The following is a 22,255-nucleotide window of genomic DNA, read 5'->3' on the forward strand; positions in this document are numbered from 1 at the left end:
AAACTAGATATGCCTTACCTACAGAATTCCCAAGCTATTTATCTAATAACCTGATCAGAAAAGATAGTCTGGACAGTCCAGCATGATTGTCCTTAACGAACCCTGGCTTATTCTTGCAATCATCATTTCCTTTGAAAAATGTTTCAATTTGTCATTTAAATCATGCAGTCTACAGTTCTTTGTCAAGATCAACATGAAGTTCAGCAACCATTAATTCCTGGACTCCACTTTCTTTCCTGTTTGGGGGGAAATGAGGACATTAACCTCTCTTCAGATCTCTGGCAACTTTCCATTCCCCACAATTTCACAGAGACTCTCAGATGGTCAGCAATCCCACCTGAACGTTCTCTCATTGCCTTGTGATGTAATTCATCTTGGGCAAGAGCCTTTTTGAAATGTCCCTTCCTAACATCCTGGGAGCACACCAGATTGCCTCAAGCCCCTACCTGGTGAGCAAGCCCTCTAAACTATGGAGGGTATTAAGCGGCTGACTTCACGGTTATATTCTCCCAAGGCTCCTCCCTTCCACTTCACCCATCAGCTCCTTGGGGTTCATCAGATTCCTTCTAGAGCAACAATTAACCTGCATTACTTCCTGTACTTTCAAGTAAATGAGGCAAAGAGTTTGGTTGAATGAGACTTTCAACCTCATGTAATACTGTAGTCACCCACCAAGGCATCAGTGTGAGAATACCATTGGGAATGGAAGAAAACATCTTATTCTATCAATATAGTTACATCAACATACAGGAACTTCCCCGCTCACCCCAAGTATGCCATTACTTCAATTATTTCTCAAATATTCTTCACACAAAATCTTATATACTAAAAATGATGGGAGAACATATTTGACAGAAAAGCAAGCGTGGCAAACTCAGAGGCAGGTGCTTATCAGGACAGTGCAATGAAAGAGCTTCAGCTACACTTGAGGTGCAGAAAATCCTCAGGATGTCAGGTCCCGTCTATTTATTCTGAAGATGGTAAGATATGCAGTAGCAGAGCTGACAATAAAAATATGTTACACAATCCTCAAAGAGCCAACACTGCTCTTCAGAATCGGAGAAGAGCATCTAATTCTGCTGCATTCCTCCTAGACAAAAGATCCAAGATGATCTCTGGGCATTACTCCACAAATCCCTCCCTTTATTGGCTTCCTACCTCACTTTTCCAAAAGAACATTTTGTCTTTCAGCAAAACTAAACTGTGGTCACCTACGGTGCAGGTCTGCCATCTCAAACTCCAGAATCCCTGAGCGATCATCATGGCTGTTTGCAAGGGACGACTCCAGTCACATGGATCTCTCCTTTCGAGGTACTGTTCTTTTTACCATGGTCTTCATTATATTGTCTTGAAATTTGTCCATTTCCTCTAGGTTTTCAAATTTGTTAGAGTACAATTTTTCATAGTATTCTGTTATGATTCTTTTAATTTCAGTTGGGTCTGTTGTGATATCACCCATCTCATTTCTTATACGGGTTATTTGCTTCCTCTCCTGTTTTTCTTTTGTCAGTTTGGCCAATGGTTTATCAATTTTGTTGATCTTTTCAAAGAACCAGCTTTTGGTCTTGTTAACTCTTTCAATTGTTTTTCTTTTCTCTTTTACACTTAATTCTGCTCTAATTATTTCCTTTCTTCTGGCACCTGAGGGCTTCTTTTTTTGCTCTTTCTACTTGTTCCAGTGTAGGGTTAATGTTTTGATTATGGCTGTTTCTTCGTTTTGGATGTGCGCCACTCTTAAAATTGGTATAAACTGACCTCTGAGCACTGCTTTTGCTGTGTTCCCAAAGGTTCTGGTAGGATGTGTTTTCATTCTCATTTGATTCTATGAATTTCTTTATTCCATCCTTAATTTCTTCTATAACCCAATAGTTTTTGAGCAAGGTGTTGTTCAGATTCCACGTGTTTGATCTTTTTTCCTTGCTTTTTCTGTTGTTGATTTCTACCTTTACGGCTTTATGGTCAGAGAAGATGCTTTGTAATATTTCGATGCTTTGGATTTTGTTAAGGCTTGCTTTATGGCCTAATACGTGGTTTATTCTGGAGAATGTTCCATATATGTTGGAAAACAAAGTATACTTGGCTGCTGTTGGGTGCAGTGTTCAGTATATATCCATGAGATCAAGTTCGTTGATTGTAGCATTTAGCTCTTTCGTGTCTTTGTTGAGCTTCTTTCTGGATGTTCTGTCCTTCACCGTTTAAGTGGTGTGTTGAAGTCTCCTACTAATATTGTGGAGCTGTCTATCTCTCTTTTCAGTGCTGTTAGAGTTTGTTTTATGTATTTTGGAGCCCTGTCGTTGGGTACATAAATATTTACTATAGTTATGTCCTCCTGGTGTATTTACCCTTTAATCATATATAGTGTCCTTTCTTATTCTTTGTGGTGGACTTTACTTAAAGTCTATTTTCAGAGATTAAAATAGCCACTCCTGCTCTTTTTTGAGTGTTGTTTGCTTGACATATTTTTTTCCATCCTTTGAGTCTTAGTTTGTTTGTGTCTTTAAGTCTAAGGTGTGTGTCTTGTAGGCAGCATATAGACAGATTGTGTTTTTTAATCCAATCTGCCACTCTCTGTCTCTTTATTGGTGCATTTTGTCCATTTACATTCAGTGTAATTATTGATAGGTATGAGTTTAGTGCTGTCATTTTGATGTCTTTTTTTGTTTGTTGTTCAGTTTCTTTCTTCCACTTAATTTTCTGTGCTGAGTAGTTTTTCTTTGTGTATTTTCTTTTCATCTTTTTCATTGTTGTTGATTTTGTGTTTGCTGAGTCTTTATATTTTTCTAGTTTTTTATTTTGACTTGCATGATTGTTAGTTTCCTTTGTGGTTACCTTAATGTTTATCCCTATTTTTCTAAGTTTATACCAGTCTTTTATTTCTTTATATCACCTTGACTTTGTCTGCATATGAAAAATCTATGTCTACATTTTTTAAGTCCCTCGTTTTTATTTTAATGTTGTCATCTTTTATGTATTGAGATCTGTTTCCCCATTTTCTGTGTTTTAGCTTTAGTTTATTTTTGTGACTTCCCTACCTGGGTTGATATCTGGTTGCTCTGTCCTGTGTTCTAGTCTTGGGTTGTTATCTAACGTTATTGATTTTCTAACCAGAGGACTCCCTTTAGTATTTCTTTTAATTCTGGTTTGGTGTTTGCAAATTCCCTAAACTTCTGTTTATCTGGAAATGCCCTAACGTTGCCATCATATTTGAGAGACAGTTTTGCCGGATATATAATTCCTGGCTGGTAATTTTTTTCCTTCAAGGCTTTATATATGTCATCCCATTGCCTTCTTGCCTGCATGGTTTCTGCTGAGTGGTCTGAGCTTACTGACTCTCCTTTGTAGATGATTTTTCGTTTATCCCTAGCTGCTCTTAAAATTCTCTATCTTTGGTTTTGGCAAGTTTGATTATAATATGTCTTGGTGACTTTCTTTTGGGAATCTACCTTATATGGGGTTCAACTAGCATCTTGGATAGATATCTACTCATCTTTCACAATACCAGGGAAGTTTTCTGCCCACAAATCTTCAACAATTCTCTCTGAGTATTTTCTGTTATTCCCCTTCCCGCCCCCGCTCTGGTACTCCAATCACTTGTAGGTTATTCCTCTTGATAGAGTCCTACATAATTCATAGGGTTTCTTCATTTTTTTAAAACCCTTTTATCTGATTTTTCCTCAAATAAGTTGGTGTCAAGTGCTTTGTCGTCAATCTCACTAATTCTGACTTCCATTGCCTCAACTCTGCTCCTCTGACTCTCTATTGACTTGCCTAATTCTGAAATTTTATTGTTAATCTTCTGGATTTCTGATTGCTGTCTCTCTATGGATTCTTGAACCCTGTTAAATTTGTCAGCATGCTCTTCTCTAATCTTTTTAATTTCCTCTATTGCATGTTCTGCGTTTTGCTTAATTTCCTTCCTAATTTCTTGAAGAGTTCTGTATGTTAATCTTTTGTATTTTGCGTCCAGTAATTCCAAGAAGTTTTCCTCCTCTGGAAAATTTCTAGATTCTTTATTCTGGGCGCTTGCTGAAGCCATCAAGGACTGCGTCTTTATGTGATTTGATATTGACTGTTGTCCTGAGCCTTCAATAAGTTATTTATTTATTTTATATTTGCTTACTGTGTCCTAGCTTTTTGTTTTGTTTTGATATGCCCAAATAGGCTGCTCATAAGAGCTAGTTTGATTATTGGCACCTTTGAAGCTCTAATGTCCTGTCACCAGGTGGTTAGAGCTGTTACTAGGTATGTGAGCTCAGGAGTTTGCCCACTCCTCCTGTATGGATTCAGCTCAGGTACCCAGGTAGATAGCCACCAAGTGTGTGGTTTAGGCTCTCACCTACAGTCCTAGACAGGCATGGGTGATTGGTACAGGCACAGGCATCTGGTTGCAGCAGGAGGACACACTCTGAGCAAGGCAAGGGGCTGACGGCCACCCCGAATGTCCAGGAGGAAGGCGTGTCCCTGTTCCCTAGAGGGTGTAGGTGGGTGGGTTCTGTAGCTGGACTATGAGCACCCAGTGCTGTTGGTTGTAAGGACTGGGGGCACCTCTTATTCTTGGGCCCCTACTGCAGGTGGCTAGGTTGCGTGGGTGGAGCCGCTAGTCCTCAGGCCCCTGATGTGGGTAGGTGAAGACCCTGCTTAATGGGCAGAGCAATGTCAAATGTCACGAACCTACCACTTCACAGCTGAAACAGCTGAAGTTAGACTTCAGGTATATACCCTGTTGTACTGGGGTAATGAGGGCCTACGCTACTGAAATGGGCCCATACAAGTCTATGCAGGGGGAAAGGCACTCAAAGTCCGTGGATCCCTTATGCCCGTGCCTAGGCAAAGGAGCTATGCCTATCCTGGGTTCCTGGCTTACAGGAGCCGTCAGTTTATTTTTTCCTGTTTTTTAATTTGCTCACTCTTCAAGGCTGAGAGAATGGCTCAGGGCATGTGATGGATCCTAATTCCAGCCTAAGGGTCAGCAATTGCTGAAGCTGGTCCGGGACCCACTGCAGAGCAAGGAGCAGGGAGGTAAATTGGGAGAGAGGTTTTTCCCTAAGGGGGGTGTTTTTGATCCATTCAGTAGGCCCAACACAAGTACTTATCTTTCGCCGATCGAGGACTGCTTCTCACTGGTTCTGGGTGGCTGAGTAGACTCTCTGTTCCTGGGTCTCTCCCGGTGCGGAAAATGCGCCTCCCAAACACAGCTGCTTGCCTGCCTCATAGCTCACCCATGAGCTGATCAGGCCTGAAGGGCTCAGGCTTTTGCCGGGTCAGGTCTGGCAACTCCTCTGCTGCTTCCAAACTGTCTCTCCCTCCCCCTGCCACTCAGTCCAGTTCCTCAACTTTCCCTTAGATATTCAGGGCTCCTAGATTGTGATATATAATTGATTCACTTGTTTTCTTCAGGTCTTTGTTGTAAGAGGGTCCACCGGAAGCGTCTGACTACTCCGCCATCTTGGCCCCACCTCCCTCATTATATTGTCTTGTTCTCTAACTTTCTCATATGCAAATGAGAGAGATATGAGATATTGTACAGAACATGACAAAACACTGGATTTGAAGATAAAAGACCCGGGGTCATGTCCTAGCTCTGATATTTATTACCTGAGACCTTGGGCAAATCCATTAACCATTAAAGACTGCAGCTAACCAGTTGCCTAAGACTTATTATATTTAGAGAACTTAAATTGGAGTCAGAAAATTATCATTTACTTAATTAGGGATTAATGAAGAACGATTACTCTGACAAGATCTCAGAAATTTGTGTTACCTGCCCAGGTAACATGGTTTGTCACAGAATCAACTGCACTGTTGTTAGCTGCTGTCTAGTTGGCTCCAACTCATGGCAACCCCATGTACAACAGGATGAAATGTTGCCCAGTCCTGCTCCATCTTCATGATCATTGGTATGTGAGCACTGCTGCGGCTACTGTGTATTTTGAGTGCCTTCCAACCTAGGGGCTCATTTTCCAGCACTATACTGCACAATATTCCATTAGGATCACTGGGTTTTCATTAGCTAATTTTCAGAAGTAGATTGCCAGGCCTTTCTTCCTAGAATGTCTTAATTAACTATTTAAGGCAATAAAGTAAATTCAAAAGAGGCAAGCCGCATATATCCAATGGTGATATAGATTTCGTGTCTTGTGAAGGTGAGCAAAGAAAATGAAGTAAAAGAATAGAAATGACAGCATTAATACTGAAGCAGAAAACATTTGCTAAGAATCACCAATGTCCCTACAGAAAAGCATTGTGATTCCCAAGAAGTATATTTCCAGCTAAATAAAGATGCTCAGGAGTTGGAAGGAAAGCAAAAGATTAGATTACTTAAACAAAAGAAAGCTCCTATGACATAGGGAGAGTTAAAAATTATGTGAAATGAGCTTATAGAAAGCCAAAAGAAAGATAGTTATTTAGAAAAATTTAGCATCTAATTTACTTTAATAAGTAACAGTTATTACTGCATTTCTTATATTTCAGGACAAGCAGGTAAAGAGAGGAGAGGTGGTGCGAGGGGAGGAAGGGTTATAACAATTATTGGGTCCTACCTTGGCAAGACACCTTACTAGGTGCTTCCTATCACTTATTTCATTCTGACCCTGTGAGGCAAATATTTTGATCTCCATTATACAGATAATAAAACTAAACTTCAGAGAGGTCACTATTGCCCAAGTCTGTCTAAATTGAGGGTAATTAGATCTCTATATCAGAGAGGCCGAATGTACCTTTAAATAATTTAATATTAAAGAATGTTCTCTGGGAGGTGGCTATAGACAGGTTTGAATCAGACTAGCTCTCCAAGAGTTGAGAGAAACCTGTAAACTGAGTACCTGACAGGTTGGCTTTCCTCAAGAAAGGGCCAGGCTGGCACAGCCAGTTGGAAATGGCCAGAACTCAGGGCGATGAAATAGTCACTAGAGGCAGGATCGAGTGGGCAACAACTCCAGGCTGAATGTGTGGTCCAAGGAATACAGTGTTGAATGATGAAAGTGGCTCTTGAGAGAGGACCAAAATCCACAACTTGAAAGAAGAAGCTACATTTACAGAAGAGCCAACAAGAGTCGACAAAGAGCATTAAGAAATGATTAGTGTTAGGCAGACCTTGAAAACGCTAGATATTTTGAAGTGGACAATAAACTGTTGCGTTTATATGCCCAGAAATAAACACTAGGAAAAAGGTGGTCCCCAGGACAAGACCCGCTAACATTGTATCTGTTTCTGCCTAAAACAATTTCTGTCCTAATTCATAAATCAAGGAGAGGCATCAATCAGTAAGATCCATGAATACAGAGAGGCCATTAATGGTTTCACCAAGTTCATCATTCAGTTCAGCGAAAGAAGCAGAAAGTGTAACTGGTATCAACCCTGTACAATACAGAGGCTGAAATCGTGATTCTTAATGAAAATGTTCAACTGAAAAAAGAGCGACATCTACATGAAGAGCAATGCGTTTTAAAAATATTATGTTAAATGAAAACAACCTCATGCAAAACAGTGCACACATTTGATTACAGCATGTAAAAATATGCAGTCAAAAGAAGAGAGTCATAGGAAAAAGGAGGATACTAAGATTTTTGGTACACAACAGCCCTGTGAGGTAGATTATCATCCTGCAGATGACAACTAAAAAATACTAAGTGTAGGATTTTTCTCCAAAATGGTAAGATTACGAGAAAATTTTTAAAAATCCTTAATGTTCTCATGGAGTCCCAGGGTGGTACAAACGGTTAACGTGCTTGGCTTGTGTTCGAGTCCACTCAGAGCCGCCTCAGAGAAAGGCCTGGTGATCTACTTCTGAAAAATCAGCCACTGAAAACCCTATGGAGTACACTTCCACTCTGACACACATTAGGTTGCCGTGAGTAAGAATCCACTCAACAGCAATTGATGGTTTTAACGTTTTCATATAGACTTCTCAATTAAAATTGGAAAAAATTCTATAAATGTATCCCAAAGTGTCGAGATAGAAAGGATATAAAAGCCACAATTGGTCACAGATAACAGTTACAGATAAATTATTAGCAATTATTGTCATTTGAAGTCTTCCCCGACCATAAATGGCATCTCTTTCCACACCCCTCTCTCTCTCAATGCTGCTTTATTTTTCTTCATGGAATTCATCACTTCTGATATAACATACAGTTTACTTGTTTACTTCCCTCCACTAGAATGCAAGCACAATGAGGCGAGGAATTTTATTTTATTCAGTCTGAATCCCCAGGATCTGAAGAAATTCTGGCATGTAGCAGGTAGTCAAAACATATTAATATATATATTAAACGAATGAAGAAATATATACCAATTTGTGTAATCAATGAGAGCAACTCAACGGTAAGATTAAGCAAGGAATGCACATTTTGGAACGTATTTTAGAGTACCAGAGGTACAATGGTGAGAATTAAAGTGCACAAAGGCACAAAAACAAAAAGATAGGGTAAGCTTTCATTAGCATTGTCAGAATGTAGCGAAAAAACCCTGTCAACTCATTGGCTCAATATGAGAAGAAAGGCACATTGCAATATCTGCTTTTTGTCTCACTCAACTTTTTGACATTTGAGAGCTCTACTACCATAAAAAATTAAGATGGAAAAATCCATTTTGGTATAACCTGCAAAACCCCTCATAAGAAGTTCAGAAGATCTGCAAGTCCACTATGAACAATGAATGGAGCCTGTAATTACATCACAGAGGAGTGGCTTGATCTGTAGATTACACAGGGCCTAAAAATTCACCCAAAGCAGAAGGGAAAATATTCTACCTACTTTTAATAATAGGACATGCATGACCTTAGCAATGCAAAAAGAAAGCTATTGCTTGAAACATACAGTTAAGTGCCTGAGTAACACCGTGACCTAATACTTCCGCTTATGATTCTAGTCATCTGGTTGGCAAAAGTAAAATCACTTTTAAGCAAGGTACTGCATTTCTGTCACTAAACTGGAGCAACATGGTCACAATTAGATTGATTTTATACACATGAGCATACAAATTTACTCATTGCTACTACTCTACCTAGATAGATGGATTTATATTGAAGAGTAATCACTTGCCAATTTGGTCAGTCACATTCCATTACTAAATTCATTAATCAGGGTAGTGTTTATACTAATTTTGTGAATTTTATTGTTTTAAGGTAAAGTTCAGGTTCTGTGCCTGGACTGTATGCAACAGTGTGTGAAAATGTAAAACAAGTATGGAACCTTGATAGGCAACCAAGAAATTCGTTCCAAATGGGAAAAGTAGAACCAAATGCACTTTTTGAGTGGTACTAATTACATAAACAGATGGTTATCAAGGAAACAATTAGTGAAATCTTCGCTTCTTCTTGAAATTCTGTTTCACAACTCCAGTGGTAGTGATACTTGGTAATGGGAACGGGGCCTCACGGCCGGGGACTGCCTGCATCAGGTCTAGAGGCTGAGCTGGTGCTGCCTGGTGATGAGGCAAAGGCTTTGAAACTGGGAATGCTTCTCCCATACCTACTCTACTCTGCCCCCTTTAAAAACACCTAACTGCCTTTCCAGAGCTCTAAAGAGAAAGATCAACATCTTTAGCAGGAGCAAGAGGGCCTTGTGTTGTCTGCCCCCTCACCTTGTAGCAAACTCCCCACCCCCTTGTTCTCTACTCTTTAGCCAAGCTGGTCTTTCAGCTCCTGAACATGCCTGTTTCCTTCTTCCACAAGTCCCTTGCATATGCTGTTTCCTTGGCCCAAAATATTCTCCTTTTCTCACATCCTCTCCCCTAGTTAAATCTCAGGCAACTCCTATTATATACTCTCTTAGTATCGCATAACCCTCCTAGCACTTGTCTCACTTGTACGTTTGCATTTACTGGTGAGATGTTTGGGTCAATGTCTGTCTCCTCCACTAGGCAGTAAACTAAAATCACTGCCATCGAGTTGATTCGGACTGATAGCGACCCTACAGTACAAAGTAGAACTGCCCCATAGGGTTTGCAAAGATGTAAATCTTTACAGAAGCAGACTGCCACATCTTTCTCCTGTGAAGCCACTGGCGGGCTTGAGCCACCGACCTTTCAGTTAGCAGCCAAGGACTTAACCACTATGTCACTATAAAGGGGGAAAGCTAACTACAGGAGAGATAGTTAGAAACCTGTCCAGTTTCAGCAGAGCTTCCAGACTAAGACAGGCTAGGAAGAAAGGCCTGGTGTTCTACTTCTGAAAATGAGTCAATGAAAACCCTATGGATCACAACAGAATATTGTCCAGTTTGGAAGGTACTCAAAAGACACAGTGGCCTCAACAATGCATTTCAGCATACCAATGACTGTGAGGATGACACAGGGTAATGTTTCATTCTGTTGTACCTGGGGTCACTGTGAGTCAGAGCTGACTCTTTGGCAACTAACAACAATAACAACTAGAACCAAAGCAAATTTATCACTGTATCCTCCTCAATGCCTAATATAGGTACTCAGTAATTACTTATTAAATATTTAAATAAATGAATGAATATAAGCGGACTGTTTGCTACTTCTTTTGCTAAGTTTTTTTTTGTAATTAACTTCTATTTGTCTGTGGTAGCTTCTTTTTATGCCTGATCTATCTTTTTTAAGCATTTTCCTCTCTATCTCTCTCCTCCCTATGGTGCTTATAATTTTATTTAGTTTGGGTTATTTATCACATGCTGGATAACAATTTGTTTCAATCAGATATTTTCGCCCCATCTGAAATCTCATATCCTTCATGCCAACACATTTTCTTATTTTCTCCATGATTAAAAGTGATTTTATTTTTCTTAGAATTATGTAAGTTTACTACATTCCATACTTTTTCAGAAAATGTACAATACAAAAGAAACAAACTTTTGGTAAGAACACTGGAGTACCTACCAAGGCATTGTCCATTCCAGCCTCTGAATCCTTCTGTGCAGGGAATGCATTGATACGATCCCGGAGAATTTACACACTGCTCATCTGGGCAAGTACTTGGAGTCAAACATTCATTAATATCTGAAATATCAAAAAGCTAGGTCACATACATTTTATCAGCATACCAAAGCAAAAACTTACTTTGCGAAGAAAGAAAAAAGAAACATGTTATTTCTACATCGCAGTGGGGAAAACGATAACTGGTTAAGTGATGCATTGGGTCCACACTTAAGCACACAACAATGTATGGTTAGGTAAACCTTGACTAAAATACTTGCACACATTCCAAGGAAGAGCCTGGTCTCAAATTCCTCAACTGGCAGGGCCAGGTCACCCAAGTCTGGGAACTGACAGCTCGTGCAGGGTCACTTTCTGGACATTAAACCTTTCAATTGATAACAAAGTCTGCCAGGAATGGGGATGAGAGTAAAGAAGAACCTGGCTAGGGGTTCTCTCTGCAAACATCAGATGTTCTATGGAAATCCTCATTTTGGCTTAATGGATCCAAGAGCATCCTACATTTAAATAGTTTAAAACCTTTCATATGGTAGAAATTCCTTGGTGGTGGAAAAAAGAATGTTAGAAGAGAGTGAACTTAACACGTATTTCTGAGATTTTACAGAAAACTTGGTGATATGATCATATGATTATTATGTTTTTGATAAAAGTAAACATTATTTCATATTCACAGCTAACTTGTTAATCATAGTTCTTTTTGATATGGGGAGAAAAAACACCTTAAAATGTTTGAGACTGTGGTTAAGATCACTATAATAGCTTTTGACAGTTTTAAGAATGGTAAAACAACAAAATGGGGGAAAAGTAAGATATAGGATAGAGTTCAGAGACCAAAGAAAGTGTACTAGTGGTTAACAGGGGTGGGTGGATGAGAGGGGGAAAGGAGGACTCGACACTTAGGGGACAATGAGCTTCTGCTAAGGATGATGGAAAAATTTGGGAACAGAGAAGGATGATAGTTGAATAACATGATGAACATAAGTGAAAGTCATTATACTTTACATGTGAAGAATGTTGAAATGGCAAATGCTTTGTTACATATATATTTAGAAAAGATGAAGAAAGATTTTCAGCGGAGTGGAGGGAAGGAGAGTGGCAGAAGGCAGGAGTTCATGGGATTAATGAAGTTTCTCATCCAGCCCTCACCACTTAGTGCCCTGGATAAGAAAATTTAACTCCAGAATTCTGGAAATCTACAACGGGTTGCCAACTTAAAAGAAAAATACACACTATTATGTACTACCATTATGGTTTCCTTTTTTCCAAAAGAAAAGACTGGCAATTGACACACCAAAAAGGTAGAAAGGACATCGTCTTGGAATATATCTACTCCATATTACGACCAACTCAAAAAAAAAACAAACAAAAAAAAAAACAAAAACCAACAAAACAAGAATGGTAATATCTTGGGTACTAGGCCCCATTTAAAATAAGCATTTTTCTAAAGTTGGATTTGGATTCAAATGAGTAGATTTAATGTCTGAGTGTGACGACTATAAATGTATATAGGACCTCTAACCATATTTAAAAGGAGCGTTGGTGGCACGTTGGTTAAAGCACTTGGTTGCAACCCCAAAGGTTAACAGTTAGAACTCATCAGCTGCACTGAGGAAGAAAGATGTGGCAACCCACTTCCATAAAGATTACAGCCTTGGAAACCCAATGGAGCAGTTCTACTCTGTCCTCCAGGGTCTCTATGAATCAGAATCAACTCTATGACAATGGATATGGGTAACCATATTTAAAATATGAGTGATTTTTCAGGACAGAAACTGAAATGTGAAAGAACAAATGCATCATGGGTACACTAAACACCCATGGGTATTTGGTGTCTTCATTGTGGTAACTTCTTGAAAACTATCTCCCACTATATATCACTAGGTACATGTGAAAAGATGCTTAAAATGAAGTTGAAGATGATACTAACAGAATAAGCACCAGGTCAGCATTGTAATTTTTTTTTTCTATCAGCGAAAAATTTTTGCCAACAGACAATGACACACAGTGGTTGTTTTTAGGTCAGATGTTCTGGTACTTCTTGTTCTACAAAAAGATGGTACTTGCCAGTTTCATCTTCCAACCAGCATTACATTCTCCCCTGTATGGGATTTTTTATTATTATTATTATAGAAATATAGTTGCTAAATCAGAGAATGTCATTGAGACAGTTTGGTTCAATAAATACGGACAATGCTGAGAAATCCAAGATAACTTCCCTGAATTTCCCACAGGTCTCACCCATAAATTAGGGATTACCTGCATTGTAATACTTTAAAAGAATAAAGTAAGGATGCATGAGATAATGTCTGTAAACTACAACAGACTCCTTGGAGACTGGCACTGTTTGAAAGCAGCTTCGTTGGTAACAGCTGAGAAAATCTTCAGTGAGCCAGAAGCCCAGAGACCTTTGGTTCTGGTCCACAACGGATTAGAAAACAACTGCATGTTTGGCTCCTTCTTCTTTTCAAGCCTTTTCACAGGGATAGAACTATGTATTATTTACTGAAGGAACCCGGATAGTATTTCTGCTAAATAATTTCCATATACTGAATATTTCCTAGCTGCTTTTAATTAAATAATTTTCAAATTTCTGGTCTACTCCTTCCCATCCTTCTTGGCACTATAGTTATCACTTAAATATTTTATTTTCATACCCTGGGACTGTTGTAGAACATAAGGAAAGGATTGGTATTTGACTTCTTTGGTGGAGGCAGCTTTGCATATAAATATTTGTCAGATAAACTCGTCCCCAACCCCTTTTTAGCATTCTCCACAACTACAGGTGTACTGAGAAGATCTGACACAAAAAAGAAAAGGGGTCAGGGAAGGGGGAGGTTTAAAGAAACTGGTGCTTCTTGGTACTAACAATGTGACAGGCACCACATAAGAAACAGCAACACCCATTTACTTTCATGACAACCTCGCAAGATAATTTCATGGTTCCCATCCTACTGATGATGAACTAAGTTTCAAAGGTGCCAAGTACTGGGCTCCAGTTCACACGGGTACTAAGTGTGGGGGCTGTGAGCTGATTCCATACCCTCTGCCGTTTCCCATTCCCACGCTGCCTCTCAAGAGCAGAAGGAGAGTTCCCTACAAGTGCAGAGCGGAGACACTTTATACCTGTGCCTGTCCCATGCCTCTCGGGTGTCAGGGGACGGCTCATGGCTCCATTCTGATCTCAAGTTGATCGGAAATCCAGTAACACAAACCCTCCCTCTCTGGAGTAGAACCCCAGGGCAGGGGAGGGGTAGGAAGGCAAAAGGCTAAAGGAGAGGAAGGTGTAGGCTGCCAGAAAATGTCTAGGCCTGGGTCATCAGAGCTGTGACAAAAACTTACATGTACAGGCCAAGGGACAGCTGAGAATAGACTACCCCACCTAGTCTATGCTTTCCTAGCTCTAGAAGTCTGGTTGTATCCAAAGAGGCTGATCTCTAGGCACTCAAGCAGGGAAGTCCAAGGAACCAGCACCATCCTCACGCCTGGGCTCCTCAATCACTTTCTCAGAAACCCCAGCTCCTTCCCCTAATATTTCCATGGCAGGATTTCAGCAGAAGCTCAATTTCTTTCTTTGTGAAAAAAATTACAAAAAAAAGCACCAGGCTGGCTTCAGAAAGAGCCATGTAACTTGGACACAAACATGAATGAACATATTAAATGGATAATAATTTTGGCCATGCTATAAACATTTTTGAAGACATTTTTATAATGAGAGCAAACAGTGCTGTGGTCATAATAAAGAAATTTTATCTGGCACAGTTGGAATCTGACCTGGAAATGGTCAGTCTTTCTGAAGGGAGTTTGCAAGAAGGTTCCAAAACGCATGTAAAAGAAACTGAGACAAAAGAATGCAGCAAGGTGAAAAGGTCAAAAACTTAAACATCAACACTAGTTACACCTGTGCCATGTCCCCAGATGAATGATCCAGACACTATAATTAATTCTGAGTTTGTACTAAGGCATTCTGCAATTAATTGTTCTAATGTAGACTTCACTCCAAATACCAGGGAAGGCAAATACTGAAGTGAGTGACAGAGAGAGCATGAAGGTAGAAACCATCCTGAGAGAAGTGAGACCACCGGGCTGGGAGTCCAGGGGGCAGGAAGAGCTCGGTTAAGGTACACAGGGCAGTGGAGGAAAAGAAGTACCCACTAGGTACCCACCAGCCCTGGGTTCTAGACCCAGCCCTACACGTCAGGGTCATGTGCGCTGAGCACGTAGAGGGGTGCAGTAGCCTGTTCTCTCAGCACACTCACCTTCGCAATTGCCTGTGCGGGTCATGCGGTACCCACTGTCGCAGTATTCACACTGGAAGGTCCCCATGGTGTTGACGCAGTGCCCTTCCCCACATACATCTGGCCGCAGGCACTCATCAACATCTACATGAAGCAGAAAACATGGCCAAGTCTTATTTTCCAAAAGGGTGCTTCAAACCTCCCCCAGGTCCCAGGTTAGTTCAAACTTAAGAACGAAGTAACAGATCTCTACTATCATGTCTTTGATCTGTATAACACGCTTCAAAATGGAGTTGTTCTGATTCATGCAAGCTCTGAAAGTAACATTTAATGCTCTTATTTTTGTACTCATTTAACACTCTTCATCAAGTGTTGTTGGAAAAAAAAGATCCATTTTTATATCTCCCAGTGTCTATGCTATAAGATAGTGCTTAATATGGCAAACACTAGCTATGTCAAAAAACAAACAAAAAAACAACCAACTGCCATCAAGTTGATTCCGACTCATGGTGACCTCATGTGTGTCAGAGTACTGTGCTCCACAGGGTTTTCAATCGCCAATTTTTTGGAAGTAGATCGCCAGGCCTTTCTTCTGAGGCAGCTGGGTGGATTCAAACCACTAAACTTTTGGTTAGTAGCTGAGTGCTTAACCATTTGCACCACCCAGGGATTTTATGGCAAAAGAGGTGCTTAATAAAAACTTCTGGGTTGTCTGAATAACCACTGGACTAATGTGGCCTTTGGGGATCTAAGAATCCAGATCTGGAAAGTTTACAAATCAGGAAAAACATTGCCATTACCTAGGCAGTTAGAACCCTCCTCACTGGCCATAAATCCTGCTGGACAAATACACAAGAAACTTCCCTCAGTGTTTTCACAGTGTCCCTGGGAGCAGAGCTGTTGGACCTGAGTACACTCATCAATATCTGTTAAAAAAAAAAAATGTATAAAAGGATTAGTGTATTGCAGCAAGAAATTCTCAGTCTCCCCTGTTCTGTAAAATACATCCTATTTCCCATGCACCACAAATCTTTATAACTGAGGGAAAATAGTAAAAGGAGACATGATCGTTCTCCTCAAACACCTGACGGACTGTTACTGGGAAGAGGAGTAAACTTATTACGCGTTCCTCCAAAAGCTAAAACTAAAATCAAGACATTGGTGCTTTGGAGAGACAGATTTCAGGGCAGCTTAGGACCCTATGACTAGAGTCATCTAAGCTCTGGAATGTACCATTCAATTCCCAGGCCTGGGCGGTGACAGTGAGAAGTGCCATGAAAGAATTTCCTCCACTGTGCCCATGGGAAGAGCTAGAGGAGATCATCTCTATTGCCCATTTCAACCTTCTATTTTACGGTCCTAAATGTGAACACATATAATATGTGCAAACCAAGGGAAAATAGCCATGTTATGGAGCAGGTAGGTGTCCTCCATCCCAACAGACACACAAAATCAAACAGCCAAATCCACACATCTTGCATAATGACATTTAGCATAATGAAGTAGTGTGAATTAGATATGTGCCTTTGTCGCTATGTATTCTCCTTATAACTCTTATAGCTGGATTTTCTTTTTCTAGAAAAAGAATAATTAAATTTAGAATTAATATATTCAAAATAAAGTACTTGACACTATTACACTTCTCTTACTGTGATTCATTTTTTCCTCAAAGAAACATGTATCAGATCTCACATACAAATTCATCAAAAGCTACATGTAAGCATATATTGACTTTCAATTTAGAAATCTCCTTTAGAAGTCAGATTCTATGTACTTAGATGAATATAACACTTTATTGAAACATATATTAATATTGCTTTTGCTAAATGCGTGTGTATAGGTAGCTATTTCTAGGGCTCTTAACTGTTTTATTTACCTTACCTGAAAAACTTTTGGAAATTATTTCACGTTGGTGTAATTGTATTCCACTTAGCAAGGTAGGTTAGCATTGAACCAAGTATAGCACCCCAAGAGTTTAGCAAACTTTTTTGAGCTCCATTTGCTCAGGGATAAACATTTTTTAAAAAAAATTTAATACAGTATCATTTTCCCAAGATGGTTATATTGGTTTGTATAAGAAAAATATGTTCTAAATGTACAAATATTTTATATTTAATAAGTTTGTTTATAAAAAGTGTCTCTTACCAACACATTTTCTCTGTTGCTCAATGAACTTGTAGCCTTCATAACATATACAGGTATACCTCACTGGCAGGTTAATGCAGTGTCCTGCTCCACAGATATCAGGGTTCACAGTACATTCATTGATTTCTTTAAAAATAAATAATGTGAAAAAAATAAATATAAAGATTTCATTGGTACCTGTAAGCCATTACTTTGTGCTTCCTGAGAAGTAAGCAATATTATTGCCAGGTGTACAATTAGAAGACCAAAGGTGACCTCTGAAGTCAGGGATAAATTTGGCTGATCATTTATAAAGGATCAGTAGTCCTATCCAAGGTCATCAATACTTCCTAATGAAACAAATTCTAAGATGAATTGGAAAGGTAGAAACTCAGAAAAAAGCCATGATGGACATTGCAAGATCATCAATTCTTAATAAAACAACTCCCAGGATGGCCTCACAATGCACTTCTACCCACTCTAATCCATCTTTGGTGATGGAGTTTGAATCACTGTGTGATTTTTCCTGATAAGAAATGTACGGTAAGTTTCTATTTGTTAGCAGACCAAATTCAAGTTCCAGTGTATATGTCTAAGCTCCTCCAACATTTCTCATTAATCCCCAAGAAAGACTTCCCACTTCTAATCAAAGCAAAACATCTAGGAATACCTTACTGTTAATTTGCCAGTATCAATGTGAACACATTTATAGTGGTAAAGTAGAATGTTCTTCCAAATCTTCTGTGCTGAATTCTTCCCTAACTTCTACAAATCCCTGCTGGAGACGTGCTTCTTCTCGAAGGCCTGCTCAGATTAACCCTTTCTGAGTCCTCACACCACTCACAGACACACACTGCGGTGGAGGCAGGGCCATAGGTGTCCCCAGTGGGTGGAACCCATCGAATGAGCTTAATTGACATAGAGACCCAAGGACCATAGTATTCATGAGGAGATACCAGTGGTACTCTGTTTTCAATGTCCACTTATAAGGAGATGTAATGGCATAGTGGAGGCAGCAGAGCTGGTAGAAAACACAGGCTTGGAGATAAATCTGTTGCCATTTACTAGCTCTGTAGAACAGGGCAAGTTACTCAACCATTCGAAGCCTCACTTTTCTACAAGTGTAAGAGGAAAATAATCAGAGTACAAACTTCAGTGTGTGAGTTTCAAAGGAGATAACCTAAATAATGCCTTTAGCTCAATGCTTGGCGTATACATACGCACAAAGTTAGACATTATAGTTATTATTGTTGTTCATACTAAAGTCATTTAAGAATATATAACAAAGAAACCACACATTTATAACCATACTACCTTGTGCTCATTGTCTTCATAATAAAAAATAAACAAATGCTTAAAAGAGATGCTGGTATGCATAAGCCCCAAAACTAGTACAAGGCTGTGACTGTGAGCATGACAGGCTGAGAGCACAGCCTTGTTAGAGGGTCTGTGGTTTGAATTAGAAGAAAAACAGGTGTGCTGTTGTCTATAATAACCCCAGCATGCATTCTGTAGAAAAAGGATGTGAAAACCAGTGCTTTAACAATGATTCACTATGGAAATGGCCTAGATTAGGGTTGAAGGTTCTTTCCAAAACCACCTTCTTCATTCTTTGATACAGTGTCAGTCACCATGCTGCAACTTTAAGACAGCTTGATCAAGTCATCTGAAAACTCACTGGCTTCACAAAGAAGAATAGAACACACAGATCTGCAGTATTTTACAAAGAATCACCTGGATTTATGAAAACTGTATGAGGAAATTTTACATTTACAAAATACTTGTATCTTTTATGAGCCTGCTTATGCTAATTCAGTACTGGAAAAATAAATTTGTTTATAGTCACTATATTACCAAATTATGGAAAAAATTAAAAAAATGAAAATGAATAAAAAACGAATATGATTGCTTAAACTTAAGTGACAGGCAATAATAACAAAAAACAATGAATTCTGATATCTACCTAACATGAAATATTATATTACCATTTATTAATGGACAGAAAAATGCATGTTGTTGTTAACCGCCCTCAAAACAGTTCAGACTAACGGTGACCAACATAAAACAGAACGAACACTGCTCAATGCTGTGTCATTCTCACAATCGTTATGCTTGAGCCCAATGTTGCAGACAACTGTGTCAATCCATCTTGTTTAGAGTCTTCCTCTTTTTTGCTGACCCTTACTTTACCAGGCATGATGCCCTTCTCCAGGGACTAGTCCCTCCTGATAACATGTTCAAAGTACATGAGATGAAGTCTTACCATCCTTCCTTCCAAGGAACATTTTGGCTATATTTCTTCCAAGACAGATTCATTTGTTCTGGCAGCTCATGGTATATTTGATATTCTTCACCAACACCGTAATTCAAAGGCATCAATTCTTCTTTGGTCTTCCTTATTCATTGTCTGACTTTCGCATGCATATGAGGTAACTGAAAATACCATGGCTTGGGTCAGGTGAACTTAGTCCTCAAAGTGACAGCTTTGCTTTTTAACACTTTAAAGAGGTCTTTTGCAGCAGATTTGCCCAGTGCAGTACGTCATTTGATTTCTTGACTGCTGCTTCCCTGGGCGTTGATTGTGGATCCAAGTAAAATGAAATCCTTGACAAATTCAATCTTTTCTCCATTTATGATGTTGCTTATTGGTCCAGCTGTGAGGATTTCTGTTTTCTTTAGGTTGAGGTGTAATCCATACTGAAGGCTGTAGTTTTCGATTTCATCAGTAAGCGCTTAAAATCCCCTCACTTTCAGCAGGCATGGCTGTGTCGTCTTCATATCAAAGACTGTTAATGAGTCTTCCTCCAATCCTGATGTTCCATTCTTCTTTATATAGTCCAGCTTCTCAGATTATTTGATAGCATACAGACTGAATAAGTACGGTGAAAGGATATAACACTGACACATGTTTCTTGACTTTAAAACACGCAGTATCTCCTTGTTCTGCTGGAACAAATGCCTCTCGGTCTACATACAAGTTCCTCGTGAGCACAATTAAGTGTTCTGGAATTCCCATTCTTCGCAATATTATCCATAATTTAGCCAAATGCTTTTGCACAGTCAATAAAACACAGGTAAACCTCTTTCTGCTGTCTCTGCTTTCATTCAAGATCCATCTGGTATCAGCAATAATATCCCTGGTTCCAGGTCCTCTTCTAAATCTGGCTTGAACTTCTGGCAGTTCCTTGTCTATATACTGCTGCAACTGCTTTTGCATGATCTTCAGCAAAATTTTACTTGTGTGTGATATTAATGGTATTGTTAGATAATTTCCACATTCTGTTGGATCCCCTTTTTTTGGTATGGGCACAAATGTGGTTCTCTTCCAGTTGGTTGGCCAGGAAACTGTCTTCCAAATTTCTTGACATAGACAAGTGAGTACCTCCAGCTGTGCACCTCAATTGTATTCCGTCAATTACTGGAGCCTTGTTTTTCGCCATTCCCTTCAGTGCAGCTTGGACTTTTTCCTTCAGTACCATGGTTCTTGATCATATGCTACCTCCAGAAATGGTAGAACATCGATCAATTCTTTTTGGTACAATGATTCTGGGTATTCCTTCCATCTTTTTTGATGCTTCCTCTGTCACTCAATATTTTCCCCACAGAATCCTTCAATATTGTAACTTGAGGCTTAATTTTTCCTTCAGTTCTTTCAGCTTGAGAAATGCTGAGCATATTCTTTCCTTTTGATTTTCTAATTCCAGATCTTGTGTGTACGTTTCATTATAATACTTTACTTTGTCTTCTCAAACTGCCCTTTGAAATCTGTTCCGCTCTTTTTATGTGATTGTTGTAGTTGAAATGAAGTGTACATTACAAGTTAGTCTCACATACAAAAATTTATACATACATTGTTATGTGACCCTAATTGCTCTTCCCTTACTGGGACAGCACACTCCTTTACACCTCTGATGCCCCATGTTAATTCAACCAGCTCCTAACCCTCTCTGCCTTCCCATCTCACCTCCGGACAGAAGCTAGCCGTTTAGTCTTTTTATCTACTTGAGCTAAGCAGCACACTTCTCACAAGTATCACTTCATGTCCCACTGTCCAGTCCAATCCGTGTCTGAAGAGTTGGCCTCAGAAACTGTTTTAGTTTTGGGGTGATAGACAATCTGGGGGCCATGCTTTCTGGGGTTCCTCTAGTCTCAGTCAGACCATTAAGTCTGGTCTGATTCCTAGAATTTAAGTTCTGTACCCCAAATTTCTCCTGCTCCATCAGGGACTCTCTGTTGTATTCCCTGTCACAGCAGTCATTAGTGATAGCTGGGCATCATCTAGTTCTTCTGGTCTCAGGCTGATGAAGCCTCTTGTTTATGTGGTCCTTTCCATCTCTTGGGCTAATACTTCCTTGTGTCTTTGATGTTCTTCATTCTCCTTTACTCCAAGTGGTTGGGGCCAATTGATGCATGTTAGATGGCCGCTTGCAAGCTTTTAAGACCCCAGACACCACTCACCAAAGTAGGGTGCAGAACATTTTCTTAATAAGCTTTCTTATGCCAACTGACCTAGATATCCCCTGAAAGCATGGTCCCCAGATCCCAGATCCCTACCGTTGCTACTGTATTCAAGAAAATTCTTAGCTTTGGTTTAGTCCGGTTGTGCTGACTTCCCCTGTAGTGTGCACTGTCCTTCCCTTCACCTAAGATAATTCTTGTCTACTATCTAGTTAGTGAATAACCCTCACCTCACTCCCAAACCTCGTAACCATCAAAGAATGTTATCTTCTGTGTTTAAGCATTTTCTTGAGTTCTTATAATAGTGGTCTTATACAATATTTGTCCTTCTGTGACTGACAAAATTCACTCAGCATAATGCCCTCAAGATGCCCCCATGTTGAAAGATGTTTCACGGATTTATCGTTGTTCTTTATAGTTGCTGAGTATTCCACTGTGTGGATGTACTATAATTTGTTTATCCGTTCATCCATTGATGGGCACCTAGGTTGTTTCCATCTTTTTGCTATTGTGAACAGTGCTGCAATGAACATGGGTGT

General features: G+C 39.6%; 1 protein-coding gene across 21 annotated transcripts in view; it reads right to left on the bottom strand.

Annotated features, from left to right (window-relative positions):
- Positions 1-22,255, bottom strand: part of LTBP1 (latent transforming growth factor beta binding protein 1) — a 666,638-nt gene that overhangs the window by 131,020 nt on the left and 513,363 nt on the right. For all 21 annotated transcript variants that reach the window (XM_023736168.1, XM_023736140.1, XM_023736141.1 and 18 more), the window contains 4 exons: positions 17,280-17,405; positions 15,935-16,060; positions 15,156-15,278; positions 10,843-10,962 (listed from right to left, as the gene is read on the bottom strand). In XM_023736168.1, the coding sequence (XP_023591936.1) occupies positions 10,843-10,962; positions 15,156-15,278; positions 15,935-16,060; positions 17,280-17,405 (495 nt within the window). The remainder of the gene's footprint in view (positions 1-10,842; positions 10,963-15,155; positions 15,279-15,934; positions 16,061-17,279; positions 17,406-22,255) is intronic.

Source organism: Trichechus manatus, unplaced genomic scaffold, assembly GCF_000243295.1.
Source record: "Trichechus manatus latirostris isolate Lorelei unplaced genomic scaffold, TriManLat1.0 scaffold00005, whole genome shotgun sequence".
NCBI lineage: Eukaryota > Metazoa > Chordata > Mammalia > Sirenia > Trichechidae > Trichechus > Trichechus manatus.